This window comes from Microtus oregoni, unplaced genomic scaffold, assembly GCF_018167655.1.
Source record: "Microtus oregoni isolate MIOR12 unplaced genomic scaffold, Mior012 000048F_ref0000485, whole genome shotgun sequence".
Taxonomy (NCBI): domain Eukaryota; kingdom Metazoa; phylum Chordata; class Mammalia; order Rodentia; family Cricetidae; genus Microtus; species Microtus oregoni.
In genome coordinates, this window is record NW_024543222.1 from 1,944,252 (window position 1) to 1,969,421 (window position 25,170).

At 57.0% G+C, this 25,170-nt stretch overlaps 1 protein-coding gene across 2 annotated transcripts in view; it reads left to right on the forward strand.

Annotated features, from left to right (window-relative positions):
- The window catches only part of Dnah17 (dynein axonemal heavy chain 17), a 107,600-nt gene that overhangs the window by 39,600 nt on the left and 42,830 nt on the right, over window positions 1-25,170 (forward strand). The window contains exons 32-51 of one of the 2 annotated variants that reach the window (XM_041635881.1): window positions 454-540; window positions 1,759-1,884; window positions 2,469-2,629; window positions 4,886-5,042; window positions 5,902-6,006; window positions 9,153-9,310; window positions 9,692-9,830; window positions 9,979-10,206; window positions 10,426-10,563; window positions 11,440-11,572; window positions 12,193-12,320; window positions 12,950-13,098; window positions 17,577-17,859; window positions 17,958-18,131; window positions 18,284-18,491; window positions 18,928-19,093; window positions 21,679-21,781; window positions 22,763-22,910; window positions 23,271-23,362; window positions 24,899-25,060. In XM_041635881.1, the coding sequence (XP_041491815.1) occupies window positions 454-540; window positions 1,759-1,884; window positions 2,469-2,629; window positions 4,886-5,042; window positions 5,902-6,006; window positions 9,153-9,310; window positions 9,692-9,830; window positions 9,979-10,206; window positions 10,426-10,563; window positions 11,440-11,572; window positions 12,193-12,320; window positions 12,950-13,098; window positions 17,577-17,859; window positions 17,958-18,131; window positions 18,284-18,491; window positions 18,928-19,093; window positions 21,679-21,781; window positions 22,763-22,910; window positions 23,271-23,362; window positions 24,899-25,060 (3,045 nt within the window). Of the gene's footprint in view, window positions 1-432; window positions 541-1,758; window positions 1,891-2,468; window positions 2,630-4,885; window positions 5,043-5,901; window positions 6,007-9,152; window positions 9,311-9,691; window positions 9,831-9,978; window positions 10,207-10,425; window positions 10,564-11,439; window positions 11,573-12,192; window positions 12,321-12,949; window positions 13,099-17,576; window positions 17,860-17,957; window positions 18,132-18,283; window positions 18,492-18,927; window positions 19,094-21,678; window positions 21,782-22,762; window positions 22,911-23,270; window positions 23,363-24,898; window positions 25,061-25,170 lie in introns of both variants that reach the window. The other variant, XM_041635880.1, reaches the window with a different exon arrangement.

The window sequence follows — 25,170 nt, forward strand, 5'->3', positions numbered from 1 at the left end:
GAGAATTTTTTCCTTTACTTTTACGTGTATGGCTGTTTTGCCTGTGTATATGTAAGGGCACCGCTTGCGTGCAGTGCCTGTGGAGGCCAGAAGAGGGCATCAGATCTCCTGGAACTGGAGATGGTTGGGAATCAAACCCAGGTCCTCTGGAAGAGCAGTTGGTGCTCTTAACCACTGAGCTGTCTGGTTAGCCTCATGATGTCATCTTTTTTCTTTTATGTTGGGGGTGGGTTAGGATTAAGGGGTTTCAAGACAGAGTTCTCCATGCTTCCCTGGAACTCAATCTGTAGACCACGTTAGCCTTTAACTCAGAGACCCATTTACCTCTGCTTCCCGAGTGCTGGGACTAAAGGCGTGTGCCATCACTGCCCACCTATGACCTCATCTCATCATCCATAAAGAACAGTTTCTCACGTTCTGCGTCATTTCCAGGTGGCACTGACGTGTACGCAGATCTGGTGGACAACTGAGGTGGGCCTGGCATTTGCGAGGCTGGAGGAAGGATATGAAAATGCGATCAAAGACTACAACAAAAAGCAGGTGCGGGAACCCTGGGGCCCTGAAACCGGCAGGCAGTAGCCAGAAGCCCCTTGGATTAACCAGAGTTTCTACTGCTGTGATAAGACACCATGACCAAAAGCAACGTGGGGAGGAATGGGTTCAGTTCAGCTTACAGCCTGTAGTCCATCAGCCAGGGATGTCAGGGCAGGAACGGACGCCGAGACCATGGAGGATGCTGCTTCCTGGCTTGTTCCCCAAGGCTTGCTCAGCCTGCTTCCCTATACATCCCAGGACCACCTTCTCAGGGGTGGCAGCACCTACTAATTAAGAAAATGAACCATGGGCTTGTCTGGTGTGGACATTTTCTCAGCCGAGGCTCTCTCTTTCAAATTCCTCCCACTTGTATCAAATTGATAAAAAGCTAGACAGCGGGGTCCCTTCTCTAGGTGTTCACTGGGTTCATCGTCCTGTGGGTCAGAAGCAATCATGTAACCGTTCAGTATCAACCTCAGGAATACAGAACTCAGCATCTCCCCCAGAAATCAGATACCAATTCTGTGGGTCAGAATCAATCACGTAACCATTCAGTATCCAAATCAGATATCAATCCTGTGGGTCAGAAGCAGTCATGTAACCACTCAGTATCAACCTCAGGAATACGGAACTCAGCATCTCCCCCAGGAATCAGATACCAACACTAGGTTCTCTTAAGCGTTTATTTGTGCGTGTGTGGAAGTGTGTGTGTGTGTGTGTGTGTATGTGCGTGTGTGTGTGTGTCTGTGTCCACATGTGCACCCCAGTGTTATGAGGAGGTCAGAACCTCCCTTGTGTGTTGTTTGATCCATTATGCCGACTTTACAGGAACAGGAAGCTGGGTTTTTTTTTTTTAATTTCATGTGCATTAGCATCTGATTCCCTAGAACTGGATTTACAGACAGTTGTAAGCTGCCATATGGGTGCTGGGAATTGAAACCGGCTCCTTTGGCTGAACAGCCAGTTCTCTTAACCGCTGAGCCATCTCTCCAGCCCCCAGGGAGCTGTTTCTACTGAATGTACATGCTCCTCCTCCTCAGGGGCCCCATGGTATCTCCACATGGAGGAGAGGAACTTTTCCATTCTTTTACTGTGGTAAACACGGGCTGGTGAACTTATCCACACACACTCTGTGACACCCCACAGCCCGGGCATCCAGCCCAACGGTCCCCCGAGGGTGGTGGCTGCCGGCCAGGGTCCCAGCACTGTTGTCCCTTACTGCAGATCAGCCAGCTGAATGCGCTCATCACGCTGCTCATCGGGAATCTCAGCGCTGGCGACAGGATGAAGATCATGACCATCTGCACCATTGACGTGCACGCCCGGGACGTGGTGGCCAAAATGATCACCGCCAAGGCAGGAGCACGCCTGTTCCCGGGGGGCTGGGGAGGCCTGGGAACTGGGATCGGGGCTGGCCTCTGCCATCTCCTCCTTCCAGGGAGGTGTCGGAGGAGGAAGTTGCTGTCCTTCACACACGCACGCACGCACGCACACAATCAATAGAGGTCAGATGAGTAGGTCAAGTTTCCATTCCTTCATGTCTGTTCATGTGTGTGCACCTGTGGGGGCCAGTGGGCACTGTCTATCTCCTTTTTGGAGACAGGGTCTCTTACATTGGCCTGGAACTCAGCGAGCAGGTGAGACTGGCTGGCCAGGGAGCCCCAGGGGTCCTGCACCCACCTCCACAGCACTGGGATTACAAGCACACACCACCGTCACACTGGCTAACTCCACATTACACGGGTCCTGGGGATTGAACTCAGGTGTCTTAGACTCTCGGCAAGTTCTTTACCGAAGCGGCCAACTCCCCAACTGCACGTGTTCCTCTTTGTAGCAGGCCGCCCCCCAGGGTGTGGGAACAGTTATATATAGGATCAAGAGGGGAGCCCCAGGGACTGGCCTGGAGCCAAGACACCCTTGGTGTCCTTCCGCAGGTGGAGAGCTCGCAGGCCTTCACCTGGCAGTCACAGCTCCGACACCGCTGGGACGAGGAGAAGAAACATTGCTTTGCCAACATCTGCGATGCCCAGATCCAGTACTCCTACGAGTACCTGGGCAACACCCCGCGGCTGGTCATCACCCCGCTCACAGACAGGTGAGCACCCGACACCCAGATCCAGTACTCCTACGAGTACCTGGGCAACACCCCGCGGCTGGTCATCACCCCGCTCACAGATAGGCGAGGACCCGACACTCTTCCTTCCTCACCACACACCCCCCTGGACCCCTTCCCCACAGTTCTTCTCACCCTCAGCTCTGAGACTAGAAGAACCCACATCTAGGTGAGGAGGTCCTGGGCTTATGATCCAGCCCAGACACCGGGCAGAGTGGGAGACCGTGGGGGCAGCTTTAGGCTGAGTCCTTGGTCTGACGCTGACCGTGTCCTCTTGGGAGTTAGTTACTTCAGCTCTCTGAGGTCTTCAAAGCAGGGAGCGTGGCACGTCAATCCCCCACGAGTGTGTGAGCCTTGAGTAAATTATAGGACAATAGCCGCACTCAGCCCAGAAACCGTGTCTGGTGAGTCCGGAGGGCCACGCCGGCACCACGCCGGCACCACGCCGGCACCACGCCTGTCCCTCCGTCCCATCAGTGTTCCTGCTTTCTGCCTTTTGTCCTTCCAGGGCTCAGCAAGTGCTATAGTCCAACAGTTTACAAAAAACTGGCCCTGGGGTCACAGGGTCACAGTGCGGAGCGGGCCCTGGGGTCACAGGGTCACAGTGCGGAGCGGGCCCTGGGGTCACAGGGTCACAGTGCGGAGCGGGCCCTGGGGTCACAGGGTCACAGTGCGGAGCGGGGCTGGGGTCACAGGGTCACAGTGCGGAGCGGGCCCTGGGGTCACAGGGTCACAGTGCGGAGCGGGCCCTGGGGTCACAGGGTCACAGTGCGGAGCGGGGCTGGGGTCACAGGGTCACAGTGCGGAGCGGGCCCTGGGGTCACAGGGTCACAGTGCGGAGCGGGCCCTGGGGTCACAGGGTCACAGTGCGGAGCGGGCCCTGGGGTCACAGGGTCACAGTGCGGAGCGGGGCTGGGGTCACAGGGTCACAGTGCGGAGCGGGGCTGGGGTCACAGGGTCACAGTGCGGAGCGGGCCCTGGGGTCACAGGGTCACAGTGTGGAGCGGGCCCTGGGGTCACAGGGTCACAGTGCGGAGCGGGCCCTGGGGTCACAGGGTCACAGTGCGGAGCGGGCCCTGGGGTCACAGGGTCACAGTGCGGAGCGGGGCTGGGGTCACAGGGTCACAGTGCGGAGCGGGGCTGGGGTCACAGGGTCACAGTGCGGAGCGGGGCTGGGGTCACAGGGTCACAGTGTGGAGCGGGCCCTGGGGTCACAGGGTCACAGTGCGGAGCGGGCCCTGGGGTCACAGGGTCACAGTGCGGAGCGGGCCCTGGGGTCACAGGGTCACAGTGTGGAGCGGGGCTGGGGTCACAGGGTCACAGTGTGGAGCGGGCCCTGGGGTCACAGGGTCACAGTGCGGAGCGGGGCTGGGGTCACAGGGTCACAGTGCGGAGCGGGCCCTGGGGTCACAGGGTCACAGTGCGGAGCGGGCCCTGGGGTCACAGGGTCACAGTGCGGAGCGGGGCTGGGGTCACAGGGTCACAGTGCGGAGCGGGCCCTGGGGTCACAGGGTCACAGTGCGGAGCGGGCCCTGGGGTCACAGGGTCACAGTGCGGAGCGGGCCCTGGGGTCACAGGGTCACAGTGCGGAGCGGGGCTGGGGTCACAGGGTCACAGTGCGGAGCGGGCCCTGGGGTCACAGGGTCACAGTGCGGAGCGGGGCTGGGGTCACAGGGTCACAGTGCGGAGCAGGGCTGGGGTCACAGGGTCACAGTGCGGAGCGGGCCCTGGGGTCACAGGGTCACAGTGCGGAGCGGGCCCTGGGGTCACAGGGTCACAGTGCAGAGCGGGGCTGGGGTCACAGGGTCACAGTGCGGAGCGGGGCTGGGGTCACAGGGTCACAGTGCGGAGCGGGGCTGGGGTCACAGTGCCACAGTGCGGAGCGGGGCTGGGGTCACAGTGCGGAGCGGGCCCTGGGGTCACAGGGTCACAGTGCGGAGCGGGGCTGGGGTCACAGTGCCACAGTGCGGAGCGGGGCTGGGGTCACAGGGTCACAGTGCGGAGCGGGGCTGGGGTCACAGGGTCACAGTGCGGAGCGGGGCTGGGGTCACAGGGTCACAGTGCGGAGCGGGGCTGGGGTCACAGGGTCACAGTGCGGAGCGGGGCTGGGGTCACAGGGTCACAGTGCGGAGCGGGGCTGGGGTCACAGGGTCACAGTGCGGAGCGGGGCTGGGGTCAGAGGGTCACAGTGCGGAGCGGGGCTGCGGTCACAGGCAGGTGACTGGGGGTCCTTGGCAGGTGCTACATCACCCTCACGCAGTCTCTGCACCTGATCATGGGCGGAGCCCCTGCTGGCCCGGCTGGCACAGGCAAGACTGAGACAACCAAGGACCTGGGCAGAGCCTTGGGCACCATGGTGTACGTCTTCAACTGCTCCGAGCAGATGGACTACAAGGTATGTGGACTCAAGAATGTGTGGTCCCCACAAACAGAACCCTGGGGACAGTGACGAGGCATTCAGAATGCCCTGCCAGCGCCCCCTTTTGGAGGTCCATGTGTCCTAGAGGGACCCCCACCCATGACCACCATTGTCCCAATGATGAGAGACCACAGAGAAGGAGTGAGGACCCGCTTCATGTTCAACATGGGCTTAGGGTGACTGTAGTGTCCTGATGGACTCTGAAGGGGACAAGAGACGGGGGAGTCAGTCCCATCGAGCACAGAAACTTAGGGGTCATGTCTACTCAGAGAACTGAATGGGAGGGGAGAGGCCCCAGCAGTAACAGGAGGAGTGTGGGGGCCCTCAGTCTTCAGGGGACTCCCTCCCCTTGGATGAGTCCCACAGCCTACGGGTCCCATCCTGAGGCTGAGGACAATGCCCATGACCCCTCCTGAGTGACGGTCATACCATCATGCCCTCCTCATGGGCCCTAGGAAAGTAAGGTCAGGTGACCCAACAAGGGATTTCCATTTGGACTCCGTGGCTGTGTTGATCGTCCTGCAGGAGACAGAATAGCACACTCATAGGGAAAAGTCCTCCAAAGAGCTGGCAGCCCCGGCCCACCTGGAGGATCCTTCCTTCACGCATAAAATGAGAAGGTGGAGGGGGACCGCCGAGGACTTTCTATAGCTGTACCTCCGCCTGAGCCTTCTGCTTAGAGAGACGCTGGGACCACGCCCATAGACGGGTCAGGCGTGAAAGGATGCTGTCCCAGGCATGTGCCAGATGCCACAGGAGTGTGCCAAGATGCAAACCTGCTTCCTGCAGGCCTTTGGAAGCCACTCCCTCCCCTGATATGTCTTTCTCTTTGTAGTCCTGTGGGAACATCTACAAGGGCCTAGCCCAGACGGGAGCCTGGGGCTGCTTTGATGAGTTTAACCGGATCTCTGTGGAGGTCTTGTCTGTGATCGCTGTGCAGGTAGGGCCCTTCTGCTCGGTCTGTGGGTCAATGGAGGGGCCTGGAGCTTTGCCCAACTTTGTGGCATCTGAGACACCAGAGACCCTCTGCCTGTCCACCCCAACAGCTGGGCACTGGGCGATGGGATGACACAAAGATGCCTCAGACCAACCCCTGCCCTGGTTCCTAGTGGCCCTCGGTAGTTTCCACACAGAGGAAATAGAGTCAGAGATGGCAGCCCCTGTGCCCAGGGAGACGGGGAGGAGTAACGGTTACTGCTTGGAGATGCTAACATGGAAAATTACCTTGGGTGTGGTAGCGCATGCCTATAATCCCTGCAAAGCCAGGAGGATCGCCACAAGTTCAAGGCCAGACTGGTCTATGCAACAAACTGCACGTTAGGCAGGACTATAGATTCAGTCTCTGTTTAGAAAAGAGAGGGAGAGAGGATATTTTATAACCCTTAGTTGCCTTTGTGATTGTACAGTCGGGCAGCAGGCTAAACCCAAGTGGTCCAGAATGTACCATCGCACCGTGTAAGCAGTCTGTGTCTACAGTCTGAGCAAAGTAGGGCAGCTGGGTTGGTCACAGTTGGCTCTGTCTTACCCGAACATGGTTCAGACAACAGTTGGCTGCCTGCAATGGACATGCCTGGGACTCAGCCATGTGCTTCAGGAATGAAGTTACAGTGTCTTTAGGCATTGGTTGGCTACAGTGTATTCAGTAGCTATCCAAGGCTAGAGAAACCCTTACCAAAGCTTAAGTTCAGTGTGGAGGTGGCCAGGCCAGACCACTAAGCCTGGCAGCAGAGAGACAGAGGACAGCGAAGTGCTTTAGCAGAGGAGGAATTGGGGGGGGGAGGGCGTGTGGAGGTGACTAACAGGTCAGGAGTGGGTGGGGGAAGTGTGGCCCAATGTCTAGAGAATTCCCTAGCAGGGCATAGGACAGCAGTGGGGAATCCAAGGCAAGACAAAAAGGAGCAGGGTCCTCAAACGGTGTGAGAACGGCTATGCCAGCACGCCCAGCTTTTACACTCACCTTCACGGCCCTGCCATGAGTGTTGAATGGTCATTGTCATCTTTTCAGACAGGAGCCCCTGGTGCCCGATAGGCTGGAGAAACAGTAGGTGCTGTGGTCAGCTGAGGCTGGCCTCCAGTCCCAGGTTAACTTGCAATCCCATCTCTGGAGCCCCAGGCCAGAGGCCCCACTTTGGAGGTCCTAAGAAGCCAGGCCTAGCTACTTGTCCCAAACCCAGACAGAAAAAGGAATAGTGGGAAATGGGAAAGGAAGACGGGGGACAACGTTCTTGTCCTGGGTGGGGTGGGGGTGTGCAGGCAGCGGAAGCGCTAGCAAGAGCTCCAAGGTTACACAGGAAGGGGCGCTGGGGGGGGGGGGGTTCCAGTCTTGTCACAAGACGTTGATCCATCAAGCCTGATGTTCCTGGCACAGAAGTTGACCACCAAAGAGAATTAACCTTAGAAAAGTGAGTCGGGTGAAGGTCTAGGCACCCAGGTTTCACCCTGCTGTCTGTTACCCACCAACCACCTGTCCGCCCAATGACAAGCCAGAGCTTTGTAGCAGAAGCAGCTGCTAATCCTGTTGGGATTTCAGTAGGAAAAGTCAGTGGGGTGGGCAGGGGGCAGGGCTCCTGACCACCCATGCAGGGGTGCAGCAGAGAGAGGACCTGGGGGAAGCTTACCTCCAGAGCTCTCGGCAGCCCCCCATTTCCCAGTCTGAGAAAGGCCAATTGAGTTTGCCAAAATGGTAGCCGCTCCGCCACCCTCCTCATTCCGGCTTAACTACCAGCCCGACCCAGTATGCACCCAAAGCTCTTCCCCACTCCCAAGTCAGGGAACAAACCCTAGAGTGGTCCAGGGAGCATGTTTGGTTTGTGGGCACGAAAGACCTGGGAACAGAATGCTGGGAAGCTTCTGGCAGCAGGCGATGCTCCCAGTTCTTGCCCTCTAGTCCTGCCCAGGTGTGAGCCCTGTGGGCTCTGCCATGACCCACACAGCACTGCCTAGCAAGACCAGGCCAGCAAGCTGTGGGCTGGGCAGAGGCGCTGATGGCCCAGAGATTTCGATCACAAGCCAGGAGCTCCCTCAAGTGGCGATCTTATATATTGCAGCTGCATCCTGCAGGTTTCTCTAATATCCCAAGCACAGACCAGATGCCTCCTTGATAAGCAGGAGGTGGCCTCAGAGACACTTGTCTACAGATACTAAAGGGACTCTGGTGGGTTCTTATCAGAAAATTGACAGAATTTAGCCACGGTCATGGCCAGAGGGTGCTCTTGAGCCAAAAGCCTCCCTGCCCCTGAAGTCTTCTCTCTAACACCCGTGGCAAGATCACAGGACAGGGCAGCACCGGCAGGAACCATGGGCAGCGACAGTGTGAGGGCATTGCTGGTCACAGCTGCCAGGTCCTGTAACTGGAATGGGGTGCAGGGGTGGGCGATAGTCCCATCAGTAAAGGGTCCTGTAACTGGAGTTGAGGGTATAGGGGGGCAATAGTCCCATCAGTAAAGTGCTTGCCACACAGATCTATATAGACCTGAGCTTGATTCCCAGAACTCATGATAGAAAAGGCCAGATGTGGGGCCTGGAGAAATGGCTCGGAGGTTAAGAGCATCTATTCTCCCAGAGGACCCGAGTTCGGTTCCCTACACCCATGCCAGGTGGCTTACAGCTTTGGGGGACCCATCATCCTCTTCTGGCCTCTTTGGGCAGCCAAACACACATGTACATACAGATGCAAACATACTCATAAATATTTTAAGGGGGAGGGCAGATATTGCCAGGTATCGTGGACCACGCCTTTAATTCCACTACTCAGAAGGCAGAGGGAAGCGGATCTCTTGAGTTTGAGGCCAGCCTGGGCTGTTACATAGTGAGACCTTGTTTCAAAACATAAACAGAATCAGAAGCAGTACTGTGCAGGGGGAGGTGGGAGGAGCCCAGGGACGCCCTGGCAGGCAGTCCAGTCGACCGGTGAGCTCCACATTCAACAAGAGACCCCGTCTCAAAAACAGCGAAGTGCAGAGCAATAGAGGAGGACACCCATTGCTATCTGTCTTTCACGTATGTGCATACCAACACAAATGCACACACACATTTGCACACACAGACGGTTCCATGCTGGTATGTGTCTGCGTACCAACTGTCTAGGTAAAGTGTGTCCAAGATGCAATTCGGGCCAAGAAAAAGAAGTTTAACTTCCTGGGGGAGATAATAAGCCTCATCCCCACTGTGGGCATCTTCATCACCATGAATCCTGGCTATGCCGGACGCACAGAGCTGCCTGAGAATCTGAAGGCCCTGTTCAGGTAAAAGGGGGTGTGTGGGAGAGGGGTGGGGGAGGGGGAGGGGCTAGCAGTGTCAGGGCTGAAGAGTGAGTGGAGGTGGAGGAGCTAGCTCCCAAGACTGGCAAGAAGGCAGGCAGGTCCGTCAGAAGCTCTGGGGCTCCCCAAGTGAGGGCAGTTCCCCAGCTGAGACACTTCTGTTCATGAGTATTCTGGTTAGAGCAGGTGTGAGGTCCAGAGCTTTCTGACCCGGATGTGTGAGGAACCATGGGGAAAAGCTGGAACCCAGCTCCATGTGCCCGGGTTGGCTGGCAGAGACACATACTCCAGGGAAGAGGGACAGGGGACAACTGAGGAGCCAGAGGAGCTGAAGTGGGGAGAAACAGCTTCTTGCTCACCCCCCAGGCCCTGTGCGATGGTGGTGCCCGACTTCGAATTGATCTGTGAGATCATGCTGGTGGCCGAGGGCTTCCTGGAAGCCCGGCTGCTGGCCCGGAAGTTCATCACCCTCTACACCCTGTGTAAAGAGCTGCTCTCCAAGCAGGTGTGTTCTTCCAGTCCCAGGGGGATCCTGGTCAAGTCTCAGGGGACCCACGCTTGTTTCTGCCTTCCCTGAGATCCACTCTGAGCCTGGAGTTGCCAGCTGACCACTGTAGGAATGGGCATTCATATCCCTGTCCCCACCCCCACAGGATCACTATGACTGGGGCTTGCGGGCCATCAAGTCTGTGCTGGTGGTGGCCGGCTCCTTGAAGAGGGGGGACCCAACCCGGGCAGAGGACCAGGTGCTCATGAGGGCACTGAGGGACTTCAATATCCCCAAGATCGTGACTGATGACTTGCCCGTGTTCATGGGGCTGATCGGGGACCTTTTCCCCGCCCTGGACGTGCCCCGAAAGCGAGACCTGAATTTTGAGAAGGTAATTCTCGCCTCCCCTGACCTCCATCACCCCCAGAGAAGCCTGGTCTTTGTCACAAGGATCCTGGGGCCATGTTCCCCAGCCAGTCCTGGGTTTCAGAAATCTGAGGGTCACAGAAGGATCTGGGGTTGGGGCTCTGGGTGACATTAATGCCAACACTTGGAGGCTCATCCACACCAAAGGCTGTCTTCTTGCTCCATCTTCTGCCTTGTCCCCCAGATCATCAAGCAGAGCATAGTGGAGCTCAAGCTGCAGGCGGAGGACAGCTTCGTGCTGAAGGTTGTGCAGCTGGAGGAGCTGCTTCAAGTTCGACACTCAGTGTTTGTCATTGGGAACGCAGGCAGTGGCAAATCCCAGGCACGTCACCAGCATCTGCCTGTTGTCCCAGCCCCTTGACTCCACCCCGTCACCCGCCGCCCATACATCCCACCTGCCTCCCCGAGGCTCCCCCACTGGCATTGCTTGAGGCCATGGTAAGCCCTGGAGGGTGGCACCAGGCAACACCAGTGGCAGTAACTCTGGCATATTCTGAGCCAGTCACGTGTCTGACCATATGCCTCCAGGGCAGGATGCTTAGCCTCTTATCAAGACCCATTTCTGAAGACAGAGGGACCAGGGGACAGCTCAGTTGGTACAGTGCTTGCCTCACAAGCACAGAGACCCAGTCCCCAGAATCACATAAGAAGCCAAGCATGGAGGGCAGGGCACTAGAGAGGCAGAGACGGGAGAATCCCTGGAGCTTGCTGGCCACCAGCTGTAGCTGGCCTAACTGCTAAACTCAGGCACAGTGAAAGAGGCTGTCTCAGAAGGATGTTGATGGTGTTCCTGAAGGTGACACTCAAGGTTATCCTTTGGTACACATGACGGACACGTGTGAGCACACACACACACACAATAACCTTGAATGTCCTTGAAACCCATTTCTCTGAGTGAAAGTCATGAGCCGTTTTCTTCAGTTTCTTTTGTTTTTCTCAATGTAGTGAGCACGGAGCTTGCGTGCTTTTCTAGGTCGCAGAATAGTCTCAGGCTCTCTCTCCGGGATCAGTAGGATGAAGTCAGCTCCCATCACCCAGCCTGCACCGCTGTCCAGGGGACACAGACTCAGCAGCATCTGCTGCTCAGTTCACTAACACACCTGGGGCTGCATAGAGGGTGGCCCCATGCGGACTGTGTGCCAGGCTCTGGGGCAGGTGCTGTGGGCATTGAGTCGGTGAACGATTCCTACCCTCCCAGGTCCTCAAATCCCTCAACAAGACCTATCAGAATCTGAAGAGGAAGCCGGTGGCGGTGGACTTGGACCCAAAGGCTGTCACCTGTGACGAGCTGTTTGGCATCATCAACCCAGCGACCAGGGAGTGGAAAGATGGTAGGTGGGGCGGGCTGTGAGGAATCACCTCTGAGACAGTCGCTGTGCTCAGGGCAGGAGCACAGCGAGGCTTTCTGAGGCCCCGCCTGGTACCTCAGCAGGCTCCCTGGGCCTGGGAGGAATCACAGCACGTACAGGACCACACCAGTGCAGGAGAGATAACAGAGCCAGTCCTGGGATGCCCGGGGCACAGTGCTCCTGCACCACCAGGCAGGCAGGAAGCAGGCATGGAACTGACTCAAGAGTCCAAGTAGAGCCCCCTTTCCTCAGGGAGACCCACAGGTGGAGCTGAGCTGAGTGTGGCAGCCTCCAGCAGGGCGCCTCTATCAGAGAAGGGTGGGCCTCTGCCCACAAGGGCCTCAAAAGAGGGGCCAATGGTGGAAAGGGATGGGAGGGTCAGAAGAAGGCAAGGGCAGAGGTGTGGGCAGTACCACGAGGAGCAAGAAAACCACTGTTGTCCCTTAAAATGGGGACCAGCCAGCCACCTCTGAGAAAGTGAGAGCAAGCAAGGCCAAGGTCAGATCCACCTGGGCGCGAGCGAGTGAAGGTTCGGGAGTGACTGGCATGCCATTTAGCCCCTCGGGAGTGGCCATGCATGTCACCAGCCTGCCTCCCTACAGGCCTATTCTCAACCATCATGCGGGACCTGGCCAACATCACGCACGATGGTCCCAAGTGGATTGTCCTGGATGGGGACATAGATCCCATGTGGATCGAGTCCCTCAACACAGTCATGGATGACAACAAGGTGGGTGACCCCTGGACTCCCAGCTGAACCCCCCCCATCCCCACCAAGAGAGTGGGAACTTACACACAGTGCTAGGGGTAGAGGGTGGAGCAGGGCGGCTGGGAGGGAGTCTGTTGGGAAGTCCGCACGGAAAGTCATGAACTGCAGACAGCACCTGCCACAAGGTGTTCTCCAATCAGGACACCGATCCATGCTCTCCTGAGCCCGCCCATGTTTCTGCCTCAGTGATGGCCAGAATACAGCTCGGGGCCCATCCTCCAACTCACAGGTGCACATCATAGTGACACACTTGGGAGGTAGAGATGGCTCTAGAATAGTCTAGAAGCGGCTGGAGAAAACAATTCCTCTCAGCGCCGGGGAGGACAAGGCAGGAGGACATGAATTTAAGACCTGCCTGGGCTGCACAGCAAGACCCTGTCTCAAAATCAGGGCTTCTCAACTGGGCAGAAGACAACATGGAAGGGTTCCCATAGAGGGGAGAGTTGTGGTTTTTGAAGGGATGTCTGTGTTGGCTGGGAACCAGGCAGGCATGCGGGGGCTGGAGGAAAGGAAAGCTGAGAGACGTGGATTCAGTGTGGTCTGTGTGTCTGCCTCAGTGGCTCCTCACTTAGAGACTGCTGCCTCCCCAGGTCCTCACCCTGGCCAGCAATGAGCGAATCCCCTTGAATCGCACCATGAGGCTGGTGTTCGAGATCAGTCACCTGAGGACAGCCACCCCAGCCACCGTCTCCAGGGCTGGCATACTCTACATCAACCCTGCTGATCTTGGGTGGAACCCGTGAGTAGGGCTTGGGCTCTCTTTATTCCAAACTGCGGCAGAGAAAGTGGTCAGGGGTTCACGTACCCATCCACGCATATAAGTACCACGGGGCCCCTCCACCTCACGTTCAGTGGGCTGTATCAGAAGGGTACACGCTTGCATGTGTGTTCACCTCACTGTCGCTGCAGTGAAGGGCTGAGAGTGTGACAGAAACTCAGTGACACTACCGTATGGCAGCTGCTGAACCCCTCTTGTATAAAAGCTGGGCGCTCAGGATGCTGGGATAAGGAGGGGCTGGAGATACTGCTGTCCCTGAAGACTGAACTCAAAGTTGCCACGGGGGGGGGGGGGGGCACTCGGGAAGTACAGGATCTGGGTTCAGATTCCCAGAGGAGGTCTGGCGCCTATGGGGAGGCCCTGGGTGAATGAAGGCTGAGGACCATTTGTGACGTGAAGAACGGTTCCAGCCTTGCCTGCGGACAAACGTGTGGACAATAAGGACGAGGGTGGGGGAAGGCGTGGGGATGAGGGTGGGGGAAGGCATGAACTTGAGAGTGCTTTAAAGTCTTAAGGAACAGGAGATTTGGTGTTGATACTTTCCTGCTTGGACATGTGGCCAATGATCAACAGAAGAGTAAAACTTCAGGGGACACTGAAGGGGCAGCTTGAAGCCAATGTCCTTAGTCAGCTGGAGCAGCAATCCACCCATGTTCTAAGAACTATAAGATAAGGATGGATACCTGAGCTGGAAATAATGGGCATTCACCCATCAGTTCATCTACCCATCTGTCCATTTATTCATCCACCCTCCCACCCATCCACCTATCCACCCATCCACCCACCTATCTACCCATCCATCCACCCACCCACCCACCCACCCATCCTCCTATCCACCCATCCATCCATCCACCCATCCACCCACGTACCCACCCATCCACCCACGTACCCACCCACCCATCCACCCATCCACCCACCCATCCACCCACCCACCCACCCATCCTCCTATCCACCCATCCATCCACCCACCCATCCACCCATCCACCCACCCATCCACCCACGTACCCACCCATCCATCCACCCATCCACCCACCCATCCACCCACCCATCCACCCATCCACCCATCCATCCACCCACGTACCCACCCACCCATCCACCCATCCACCCACCCACCCACCCACCCACCCATCCTCCTATCCACCCATCCATCCATCCACCCATCCACCCACCCATCCATCCACCCACATACCCACCCACCTATCCACCCATCCATCCACCCATCCACCCATCCTCCTATCCACCCATCCACCCATCCATCCACCCACCCATCCTCCTATCCACCCATCCATCCACCCACGTACCCACCCATCCACCCACCCATTCACCCACCCATCTACCCACCTATCCACCCACCCAGCAATCAATCTGCCCACCTACTTTTCTACCCATCTGCCCATCCATTTATCTACCCATCTACCCAATCATCAACCCATCTATCCACCCACCTATCCCCAGTCCCACCCCCATCTGTCCACCTGATCCTTTCTTCATACCGTTTGTGTCGGTGGAACCCTGAGCATTCCATGCTGGGGAAGCTGATTTTCCAGGAGAGACGTGGGTCATGATTGCAGACGTGTTCTCCTCACCCAACTCACATAGTCTCGGAAGAGAAACAGATACCCAAAAGTGATCTCAGAAGAGACACAAGGGGCAGTGGTGAGCTGCAGAGCTCTGAGGAGAAACTGCAAGGAGCAGGATACTGACAGGGTCACACCTGAGAGACAGCAGGCTCAAGGAAGAAAGTTGGCCAGGACCTGGCAGCCAGGTGCTCACCAAGAGGAAGCCGTGGAACACTAGGGCAGCTGCCAGCACCGAGGTGGCACTTGAAGTAGCTGTCTATGAGAGTTCTGAGTTTAAACTTAAGTGTTGGGCGGGGAGGGGAGCTGCGAGAGAAGAGAGGCTTGTCAAGGTGAGACCCAGTCTTGGGCACAGGGAGCTGGCCTGAGGTGTCCAGGCACACACAACTGTGGTAGAGAGAAGGAAATGGAGTTCGTACTTCAGTGCCTTGTCCCTCTTCAGTGGGAGGTAAGATGTCCACGGGGAGGCAGGCTGCAGAGCCAGGCCAGGCTTCCAGAGGGTGCCGAGGAGGATGGCCCCCTGGCGGGCACAGGACTGGGACCTGGCCAGACACCAGGGGGCTGGAAGCTGCTGAGACAGGAACCTCAGAGTCATCTGCCCAGAAGTACTTGTCATACTCCCGGCACTGCCGTAAGGAAGAGCTGCTCGCCAGGTAGCCCCTGAGAGCAGCCCATCCTCTGAGAGCTGAGGCAGGAAGCCCAAGGTCAACGATGGCGCACACTGGATCCTTGGAGGTTATGGCACAGGATTGATCCCAACTTTTACCAGTTCCTGGTGGCTCGTGACCACCCACGACTGTCTCTACATGGTCCACTGCCAGCACCAGATTCAGGGTCCACTGTAGCTCAGGACAACCACATCTTAAGAACCAGACTTTGATTGTGCCCGCAAAGTCTCCCTCCCTCTGTGAGGCCACGCACTTAGTTTCTGGGTGGGTATGGGTCCCTTGCAGCAGCTTGAGTTTTTGGGGAGAACAGAAGACAGGAATGGGGGCTGAAGTGAAACCCGGATAGAAGATGAAATGCAAGGAGAAAGAAGTCAAGTCATGGTCACTCCAAGAAATGGGAGACGTCAGGACACAGACGGCTCTAGGATGCAGGCGATGGGGTCAGGGGACACAGCAGTGGGAAGCAGGCAGGAGAGCCAGAGCTGAACTTGTGAGAACAGAGGCAGGAACTGCACACTCTGGGGTGTCCGGAGCAATCGGAAGAGGATGAGTTCTGCTGAAGGAACCACGAGAGGCAGATACAGGGTCCCCACGTGGAGCAGCAGCCCTCAAGTAGGACTCCCACAGAAGCTGGCCAGCAGCCGGCCAGCCCACGGGGACATAGGCCGATGACATGCCCCAGTCACCTCTGGGAGTGAAGCCAGAAGTGCCTGAGTTGCGTCTTCAGGTATGTCTGCCTGAGTGTGTGCACAGATGGAACCCAGCATGCAGGGGACTGCGACCCGTGACATCACCAAGGCAGTGTAACATGGGAGTCCTTAACGCAGGCAGTAAAGCAGCAGCCTGCGTCCAGACCTGCGTGCCAGCCCACCTGACCGAGGACCACCCGCGTGTGAAGTTCACACCCACACCGTGTGTGGGACATAGACGTGAAGGCTTCTCTACCACACGGGTGTGCAGGTGTTGGGGTCCAGGCTCAGCTTCCTGTCTCCACAGCAGAGCAGGAAGCAGCAGCGCCCCCAACAGGCTCGTGGAGAGCCCGGCAGGTCTGGGCCGTGGACTGTGGCCTCGTGTTTCATAACACGAGCTTCCTGCTTATGCCTCGGCATCCTGGAAATGACGCACGCCCTCCGCTCGCTGACCCTCGAGGGAGCCCGGCACCAGTTATGCTTTTAGCAGAGACTCCTCTGGCACTTGCCACGGGCCAGGCTCCCCTCTGTGGGCTTTAAAAGGAGCAGCCCGCGCCGTCCTCAGGAGAGGGGGTGACGTAAACATGATGGGATTGTAGATGAGAAATCAGGAACCCAAAGCTGTTGAGTGGACTTGCCTCCAGCTGCATCTGGCTATGTGGTCCACCAGGCGAGCCCAGGCAGCCAGCTGCAGCTTCCCTGCCCCTCACAACCGTGCTGGGGCATGGCATTGCGCTGTACAGTGTGGAGTGGGTCCCAGGGGTCATCTAGTGCATGGACTTGGACTCTTGCAATGAATGTGTCATATGATGTCTACACATATGTGTATGTATGGGTTCCAGCCACTAACTGGGTCCTCCAGTCACACAGCTGGATACAGAGGTCTGAATGATGTCATGAGGGTCCCACTTCCTCTCCTCTTTTCCATCCTTAGCTGCCCGCCCCTCACTCAACCCCCAGATGACCTCATGAGATCTTCTCCTAGTCCCCAGCCCTTAGTATTAGCTTCAGCTGGGGGAAGATGCTTCCTGGGTGGCAATAAGAATGACTGTCTGGAGGTTGGGGTTGTAGTTTAATGGGTAGAGCGCTTACCTAGTACGCTGGTTTACCTAACACCACATAATCCAGGCATGGTTATTGTCAGCCGGTAAGTCCAGCATTTGAGAAGTGGAAATAGAAGGCTCATATGCTCTCATCCTTGGATACCTGGTTTGATGACAGCTTGGGATTCAAGGGACATGGTCGAAAGAAGTGGGGTTGGGGGAGGCAAGTGGGTGAGCTGGTCCATCCCAGTTGCCTTGGATTTACATCACTCCCAAAACTACCAATCCAGAGGAGAAACCCAGACGCCCCACTGACCCGGCATCCTTGTCAGGCCCTCTGAGGGTCTGCAGGGCACTGCCATATGGGAGGCTAAGTCGCACCCTGCTTCCCTGGCCATTCCCCCCACCCCAGCACTGTGAAGGGCCCTCGGCCGGCTGACAGAGGCCATCACTCCCCCTCAGGGTGGTGAGCAGCTGGATCGAGAGGCGCAAGGTGCAATCCGAGAAGGCCAACCTGACCATCCTCTTCGACAAGTACCTGCCCACGTGCCTGGACAAGCTGCGGGTCGGCTTCAAGCGGATCACCCCCGTGCCCGAGATCACAGTCATCCAGACCATCCTCTACCTGCTAGAGTGCCTGCTCACGGAGAAGAACGCCCCGCCCGACTCCCCCAAGGAGCTGTATGAACTCTACTTTGTGTTCGCCTGCTTTTGGGCTTTCGGGGGTGCCATGTTCCAGGACCAGGTGACAGGAGCCCCAGGGAGCCTCCGTCCAGACCCAGGCCACCCTGCAGCTCTCTTAGCTGAGCCCTTGGGCGCTTCCTGTTCTTCCTGTCCTTACAGCTCATTGACTATCGGGTGGAGTTCAGCAAGTGGTGGATCAATGAATTTAAAACGATCAAGCTACCCTCGCAGGGGACCATCTTCGACTACTACATTGACCCCGAAACAAAGAAATTCCTGCCCTGGACAGATAAAGTGCCTGCCTTTGAGCTGGACCCTGACATCCCGCTGCAGGTAACCTCCCCCAAAGCCATGGCCCGGAGGAGGGCTCAGGGTCTCCTCCCACGCTGGGGACTTAGAAACCCAGTGGAACCTGCACACCAGTTGAAACTGGATCTGTCGTCCCTGTTGTCCGTCAGCCTTGCCCCTCTCCCTCTCACCCCTAGGCCTCCCTAGTCCATACCACGGAAACCATCCGCATCCGGTACTTCATGGACCTGCTCATGGGGAAGGCGTGGCCGGTGATGCTGGTGGGTAATGCCGGCACCGGCAAGTCGGTGCTGATGGGGGACAAGCTGGAGAGCCTCAGCACCGATGACTACCTGGTGCAGGCTGTGCCCTTCAATTTCTACACGACCTCAGCCATGCTGCAGGGTGAGAGCCTGGCCCCATCCTCACACCTGCCCACCTGCCCACCACCTCCTCCCACTGTAGGCCTGAATGCTTCTGAAGGCTAGTCTTGTCCCTGTGGAGGGCAGATACTGCAGCGGTGGCCACTGAGGGTCCTTGAGGGTCCCAGAGACGGCTGATCCTCCAGCTGAAATAATCTCACGTCAATTAGGGGTGGCCCTACTAAGGTTGAGCCAGATCAAGGGTCCTGCCACCTCCTCCTCTGAATGGTGTTTTAAAACAGAGGCCAAGTTGAGTGGCAGATGGTGGATCATGGTGGATCCCCGCTGCCTATGACACGCCACTGAGGGTCTCTCTCTGGGCCAGGCACACCCTGCAATCCTGACCCCTTACCTCCAGCCAGTAGGGCCCTGCATTGTCTAGGATGTGTGGGTAGTAGATGACCTTCTGTCCTTCCCAGGAGTGCTGGAGAAGCCTCTGGAAAAGAAGTCAGGGAGGAACTATGGCCCCCCGGGCACCAAGAAACTAATCTACTTCATCGATGACATGAACATGCCTGAGGTGGACAAGTACGGCACTGTGGCCCCACACACCCTGATCCGTCAGCACATGGACCACGGGCACTGGTGAGGGGCAGCGAGTGGACTGAGGAGCTTGGAGGCATTGCCACCGCTCTGTGGGGCGTGGGACTAGGCCATGGGATCATGGGTCATGGGGCAGGGTCGGAGCAGTGGAAAGATCATTCGGGTTCTGCTCTGTTGCTACCCCACAAACATGTCAGCAACTGTGGCCAAGACCGCCTACAAGGGAGAACAGATGGGTTCCCACTCGGGTTCCCACTCAAGGAAATACCTACCTGCTGTGGTGGGCCAAGGGAGCACTCTGAGGAAAAGCCTGGATCCACCACAGAGGAGCCCCTGGTGGGTCAAAGATGCCCCTTGGAGAGCTGGGAGGCAGATGCCGTTGGGACTGCTGAGGGACTTGTTGGGGAGAGCAGCCTTGGCTGAGAGAAGGCCATGCACAAGGGGCCTGTGACAGAAGGGAACGCTGCTCAAGGATGGACTGAAGAAGGAAGGGGGAGGAGGGTGCACATGGCACCTTCTGCCTGGCACAGGGGGGCACTTACCTCTTCAAATCGGGAAGCAGCCTGGGCCAGAGCTGGGAGTAGATGAGATAAAAAGCAAACAAACACCAGAAGCCAGTCAGTAGGCTCCCAGAGCCCACCTCAGGACTGCCCAGAAACGGGGGGGGGGGGTCATGCTCAAGATGGTCAGGCTGCCTGTTGAAGGTTACAGTCCTAACACTCACCCCACAGCCCACCTTTCCCCATGGGCAGCACTGACCCATGGGGCCCAGGAAAGAAGATCTCAGAGTCCCTGAGCTGTGGGTATAGCCACCTACTGAGAGGGTGATAGCACAGCCCAGGTGGTGTCCGCACGGTGGCCCTCAGGGCAAGCGCTGTTGAGTTAGTGAAGGAGAAGGCAGCAGTGAAGTGGTGGGGTGCTCCCCTCCCTCCGGGGGCTCCCCTGTGAGGCCTCTGGAGACTCAGTGGCAGCCTAACCCCCACATGGACCTCGGTAGAGCTCTCCACCAAACACTGGGAAGACTTGCAAGCCCCCTGTGCTCTCTAGCCAGAGCGGCTCTCCCGCTGGTTAATCTCCAGATGCAGCTCAACCCACGCTCACCTTCGGGTTTTCTCTGAAGAAGCTTGAGGAAGGGGAGGAGTGGCTCGATTTGGGTTTTCAAAACACCCCAGCAGGATGGTGTGCCAGAGCTTGCCACCAAGGCCAACAACCCAAATCGGATCCCAGGGGAAACAGAAAACCTCCTCCTGCAGCTTGCCCTCTGCCACCCCCACATACACACACAGTGTGGCAGAACCTCCCTACAGATGAGGTCCAGGTGGCCCGCAATGGCAGGGACAAAGGGATCCCATTGCAGTCATCTCAGGAAAAGGCACTTTTGGTGCCTGATCCAGATAAGGCAGGGACACGGGTTCTGAGGAAGGTGGGGCAGAGAAGGGCTCCCCAGACAAAACTTTGGAAAGCCAAGCTGGGGGTTAGAAAAGCTGCTTCCATGACTGACATGGGACTTGTGGGAATCTCGTTCAACAAAAGCGTAGGCCAACATAATAATTAGCAGAGGGGGAGGGGGACACCCTGACAGTGTGCTAAGTTCATGGAGGGGCAGAGGAGCTGTCTGGAGAATATGAGCAATTCTGGGTTCTACCAAGGGGTAGCAGCCACAGCAGGTGAGGGGTGGGGGGAGTGGGAGACACACAAAGAGGATAGTGACATCACAGAGCGAGCGCTCAGCTCCCCTAATAGTGAGGGCTGGGTTCAGTTTCCAGCAGTGGATAAACCAAGCGTGTCCTAGCGGTGTCTGCTGGTAATCCCAGCACCTGGGAGGTAGGAGCAGGAGGATCACAAGTTCAGGGTTACCCTTGGCTACTCAGCTGAGCATGCCCGAGACCCTGTCTCAATAAAAAACCAAGTTGAGCCGGGCGGTGGTGGCGCACGCCTTTAATCCCAGCACTCGGGAGGCGGAGGCAGGCGGATCTCTGTGAGTTCGAGGCCAGCCTGGTCTACAAGAGCTAGTTCCAGGACAGGAACCAAAAGCTACGGAGAAACCCTGTCTCGAAAAATCCAAAAAAAAAAAAAAAAAAAAAAAAAAAAAAAACCAAGTTGAGTGATCTATACCGAGCATGTGCGTGGTGGCACGTGCCTTTGATCCCTTCAGGAAGCTGAGACAGGAGGATTGCCACCCGTCCAAAGACAGCCTGGGCTACCTAATAAGACCTTGTCTCAAAACATGTGCGCCAGTGCATAAACGCGCGTACACACACACACACACACACACACACACACACACGTACTCGTGGGGCAGGAAGCAGTTTTGGCTTGCTACCCGACAAATGCCCTTATGGTTCCGCTTGCCACACGGGCTCCTGCATCCTGGCGGTGATGCCGAGTGAAGGCAGGAGTAGCAAGGTTCCCAGTGGTCATCCAGTCCGACAGGGTGAACGTCCTCCCCCTGAGAGCTGGGCTGGAGCTCAGGGCCATTCCCAAGCTCCCCTCAGGCACAGCATGCAGTCAGCTCTCTCACCTGACGCTGCCCCCTAGTGGTCTTCCTTAGGCACGCACGAGGTGATGCTGGGGAGGGGGGCTTCTTTGGGCCTGCGGTGCACTGTTCCCCCCCCCCCCCCCAACAGGTACGACAGGCAGAAACTGACGCTGAAGGATGTCCACAACTGTCAGTATGTGGCTTGCATGAACCCTACGTCCGGCTCCTTCACCATCGACCCCAGACTCCAGGTAGGCAGAGGTCCAGCACCTTCAGCTCTGGCCCCGGATTGGGGCGTTAGCACTGGGCTGCCCTGCTCCGCAGATCTCACTAGCCTTGAGTATCAGGAATTGAGGGGAGCAGAAAGGACGAGAGGCCAGACAGCCCTCTTCATGACCCTGGAAGGCTGCCAGATGTGCGTGGTGTGGCGGTGCACACCTGTAATCCCAGCCCTTGGGACAGGAAAAATTTTGAGTTCAAGGCCAGGTGGGCTCCATGGCCAGCAGTGTCTTGGAACACCTAAGGGGTTGAGGCTCTGAGGAACACTTGACTAACAGAGCACAGGGTGCAGGATCCCGGGTTTGGTCTCACAGGTGCCCAACTGCACCTGAATTTCAGATAATTTACAAACACCTTTTTTTCTTTTTAAAGACATCTTTATTGTGTATACAGTGTTCTGCTTGCACGTGTGCCTGCAGGCCAGAAGAGGGCGCCAGATCTCATTATGGATGGTTGTGAGCCACAACGTGGTTGCTGGGAATTGAACTCAGGATCTTTGGTAGAGCATTCAGTGCTCTTAACCTCTGAGCTGTCTCTCCAGCCCACAGATACCTTTTTATATATGACACTGGAGACAGACTTAAACCCCAAAGTTATTGTAGGGATGCCTGGGGCCCAGTTTTAGCAGGGTATCAAGTATCACATCTGCAGCTGTGCCCAGGCTGACCTTTCCAAATATCCAGAGTCACGGGGACCCGGGATATCCCCCCAGACCAGAGCTGTGCACAGGGACCTGGGAGACACCCCCAGACCTGGTGTGCTCCATGCTGTGCCTCTGGGAATATTTTCAGGACGATGTGCATGGCTGCTTCACATAGAATGGGTGTCTCGTGTGATTTCTCTATGCGTCTTTACTATGCCCCCCACCAAACAGTAGACAGTGGCAACAGGGTCCGCTCTCCCCAGAGGGTCAGCCATGGCCTCCAGCTCCTAGCTCGGCTCCCTCTGTGCAGCGCCACTTCTGTGTGTTCGCCGTGAGCTTCCCCGGGCAGGACGCCCTCATCACCATCTACAACACGATTCTGGTACAGCATCTGTCCTACCGCTCAACACCCATGGTGATCCAGAGACTGAGCAGCCATCTGGTGACTGCGGCCCTGGGTAAGCCAGCTGGTGAGACCCACCGCTTTACGGGCCTACGGGTCTTCCCATCCCCGCCCCCGCCCCCCCCCCCCCCCCCCCCGCCGCCGTAAATATTTTATCTATCCTTTGGAATCGATCTTTTTTAAACGGTGCTGTGTTGCAGACCAGAGAGATGTGAAATCCAGTTGCCTGGGGGAGGGGAGTGAGAGGAGGGGCAGTTCACAATGGCCGCGATCGCCCGCCCTCCTCAGAGAGCTGCGCGGATTTCTTGGTTAAATCGTCACCCTTGCAGTCCATTTGCTTTAGGAACTTTAGGCCCTGCACTTCCTGAGGCCATTAAGAGTCGGTAAGAATCGATGTGCCTCTCTCCTGCAACAGCCTTGCACCAGAAAATTGCGGCGACGTTCCTTCCCACGGCCATTAAGTTTCATTACATCTTCAACCTCAGGGACCTCTCCAACATCTTCCAGGTACTGCTCTGTAGCTGTGCGTCACGGTGCCCGTGGCCACGTCCCTGGTCCATGGGGGCTCTCCTCCTCTGCGGTGCTCAGAAGGGAAAGGGAAGTGAGCATGGGCTGATGACAAGGATGACACTAAGGATGGTGGGTGATGATGATGATATCGGTCACGTGACGGCAGGGATATGATGGTGGGGGTGGTGGTGAAGGGCTGAAGATTACGAAGGATGTAATGATGTCGGTGATGTCATAGCCCCTCATTTAGTGACTGCTCAGCCTGAACCAGGCATTAGGCTTAGCCATTTATACACCTGCTGTCCCCTCAGCTCATGCCCTCCATCTGACAGATGGGAAATCTAAAGCTTGCAGCGGACTTCTCGACCAGCGAGAAAGAACAACTACCACACCAGGATTCTACTCAGATCACGCTTTACTGGAGTGCCCTTGATTGAGAGAGAGCATGAAGCAAAGGGGGCAGGAAACGAGGGGCAGGAGACGAGGGGCAGGAAACGAGAGGGAGGCAGGAAGCGAGAGAGGCCGGAGAGCCCTAAGGCAGCTGCTTATATCTGGAAATGGCACACGGGTCGCCCTGTGATTGGCTGCCACCAACAGCTGACACCAGGCTGCATCAGGATAGGCCCAAGGACCCTTAACCACCACGCATGCGGGGAAACAGGGAACACGCAGCCTTTTACAGGGAACACGCAGCTCTCAAAGGCTTAGCCAAATATGGAGTTGTTTATTTCCAACAAGACAGGATGTCGGTGCCATCTTGTAATGGCGATCCTGTCCGGCTCACTACAAAAGCTCAAGGGTAAATAGTGCTGGTCCCTTCCCACTCCAACCATCGGCTCAAAAGTCACAGCCTTGCAGAGGCCTCTGCGCACCCATGTCCCTCCCACTGTCCTGTGCGGCACTCACAGCACGGTGTACCATGTCCTGTTCTCTTCTCTGCTCAAATCTTCCCAGTGGGACACAAGCCCCATAAACACAGGGACTGTCTTGCTACCATGATGGTCCCACAGCCCAGGGTGGGGGCTTGGCAAACACCTGCCGAACCTGTCGAGGCTTGCCAGTACCCTCCCCTTCCCCGGGCTGGACCCACACTGCCTGAACCTGAGCTGGGGTCTTTGAAAGCCTGGCCCTTGTCAATGTCCGCACCACCGCCACCTTGAATGCACCCAGTCACAATTTGCCTCTCTGTCCTTTCTCTCTACGATGCTCCTCATTAGAATATGGACCCCTAACCCTGCCCTGGGAGGAGACTCCCCAAGCCTCCCAGGACACAGACACACTTTTCAGCCACAGTGAGTGGATTTCCTGGTCCCATGCAGAAGCCATGAAGTAGCTAAGTGGATCACTCCCTAAGGACGTAGCCACTTCCCCCACATTCCTTCCAAAGGTGGTGCTTGGCTTGCCCTCACAGCACAGGTGGAGCTGCTGGCTGTCCAGAGTGGGGGCAGAGCTGACCATGCGCCGTGTGTCTGGGGCAGGGCATCTCCATCCAGAGGTGGGCAGAGCTGACCATGCGCCGTGTGTCTGGGGCAGGGCATCTTATTCTCCACAGCAGAGATTCTGAAAAGCCCACTGGACCTCGTCCGCCTTTGGCTGCATGAGGCTGAACGGGTGTATGGGGACAAGATGGTTGACGAGAAAGACCAGGAGACCTTGCACAGAGTCACCATGGCATCTACCAAGAAATACTTTGATGTAAGTCGAGCTGCCGGGTTCCCTTGACATGCCCACATCCAGTTCAGTGTCCAGGGCTAAGGATGCCCACAGCATCCTCCAGGAAGACCCTTTGTTGGAGACAGGGAGAC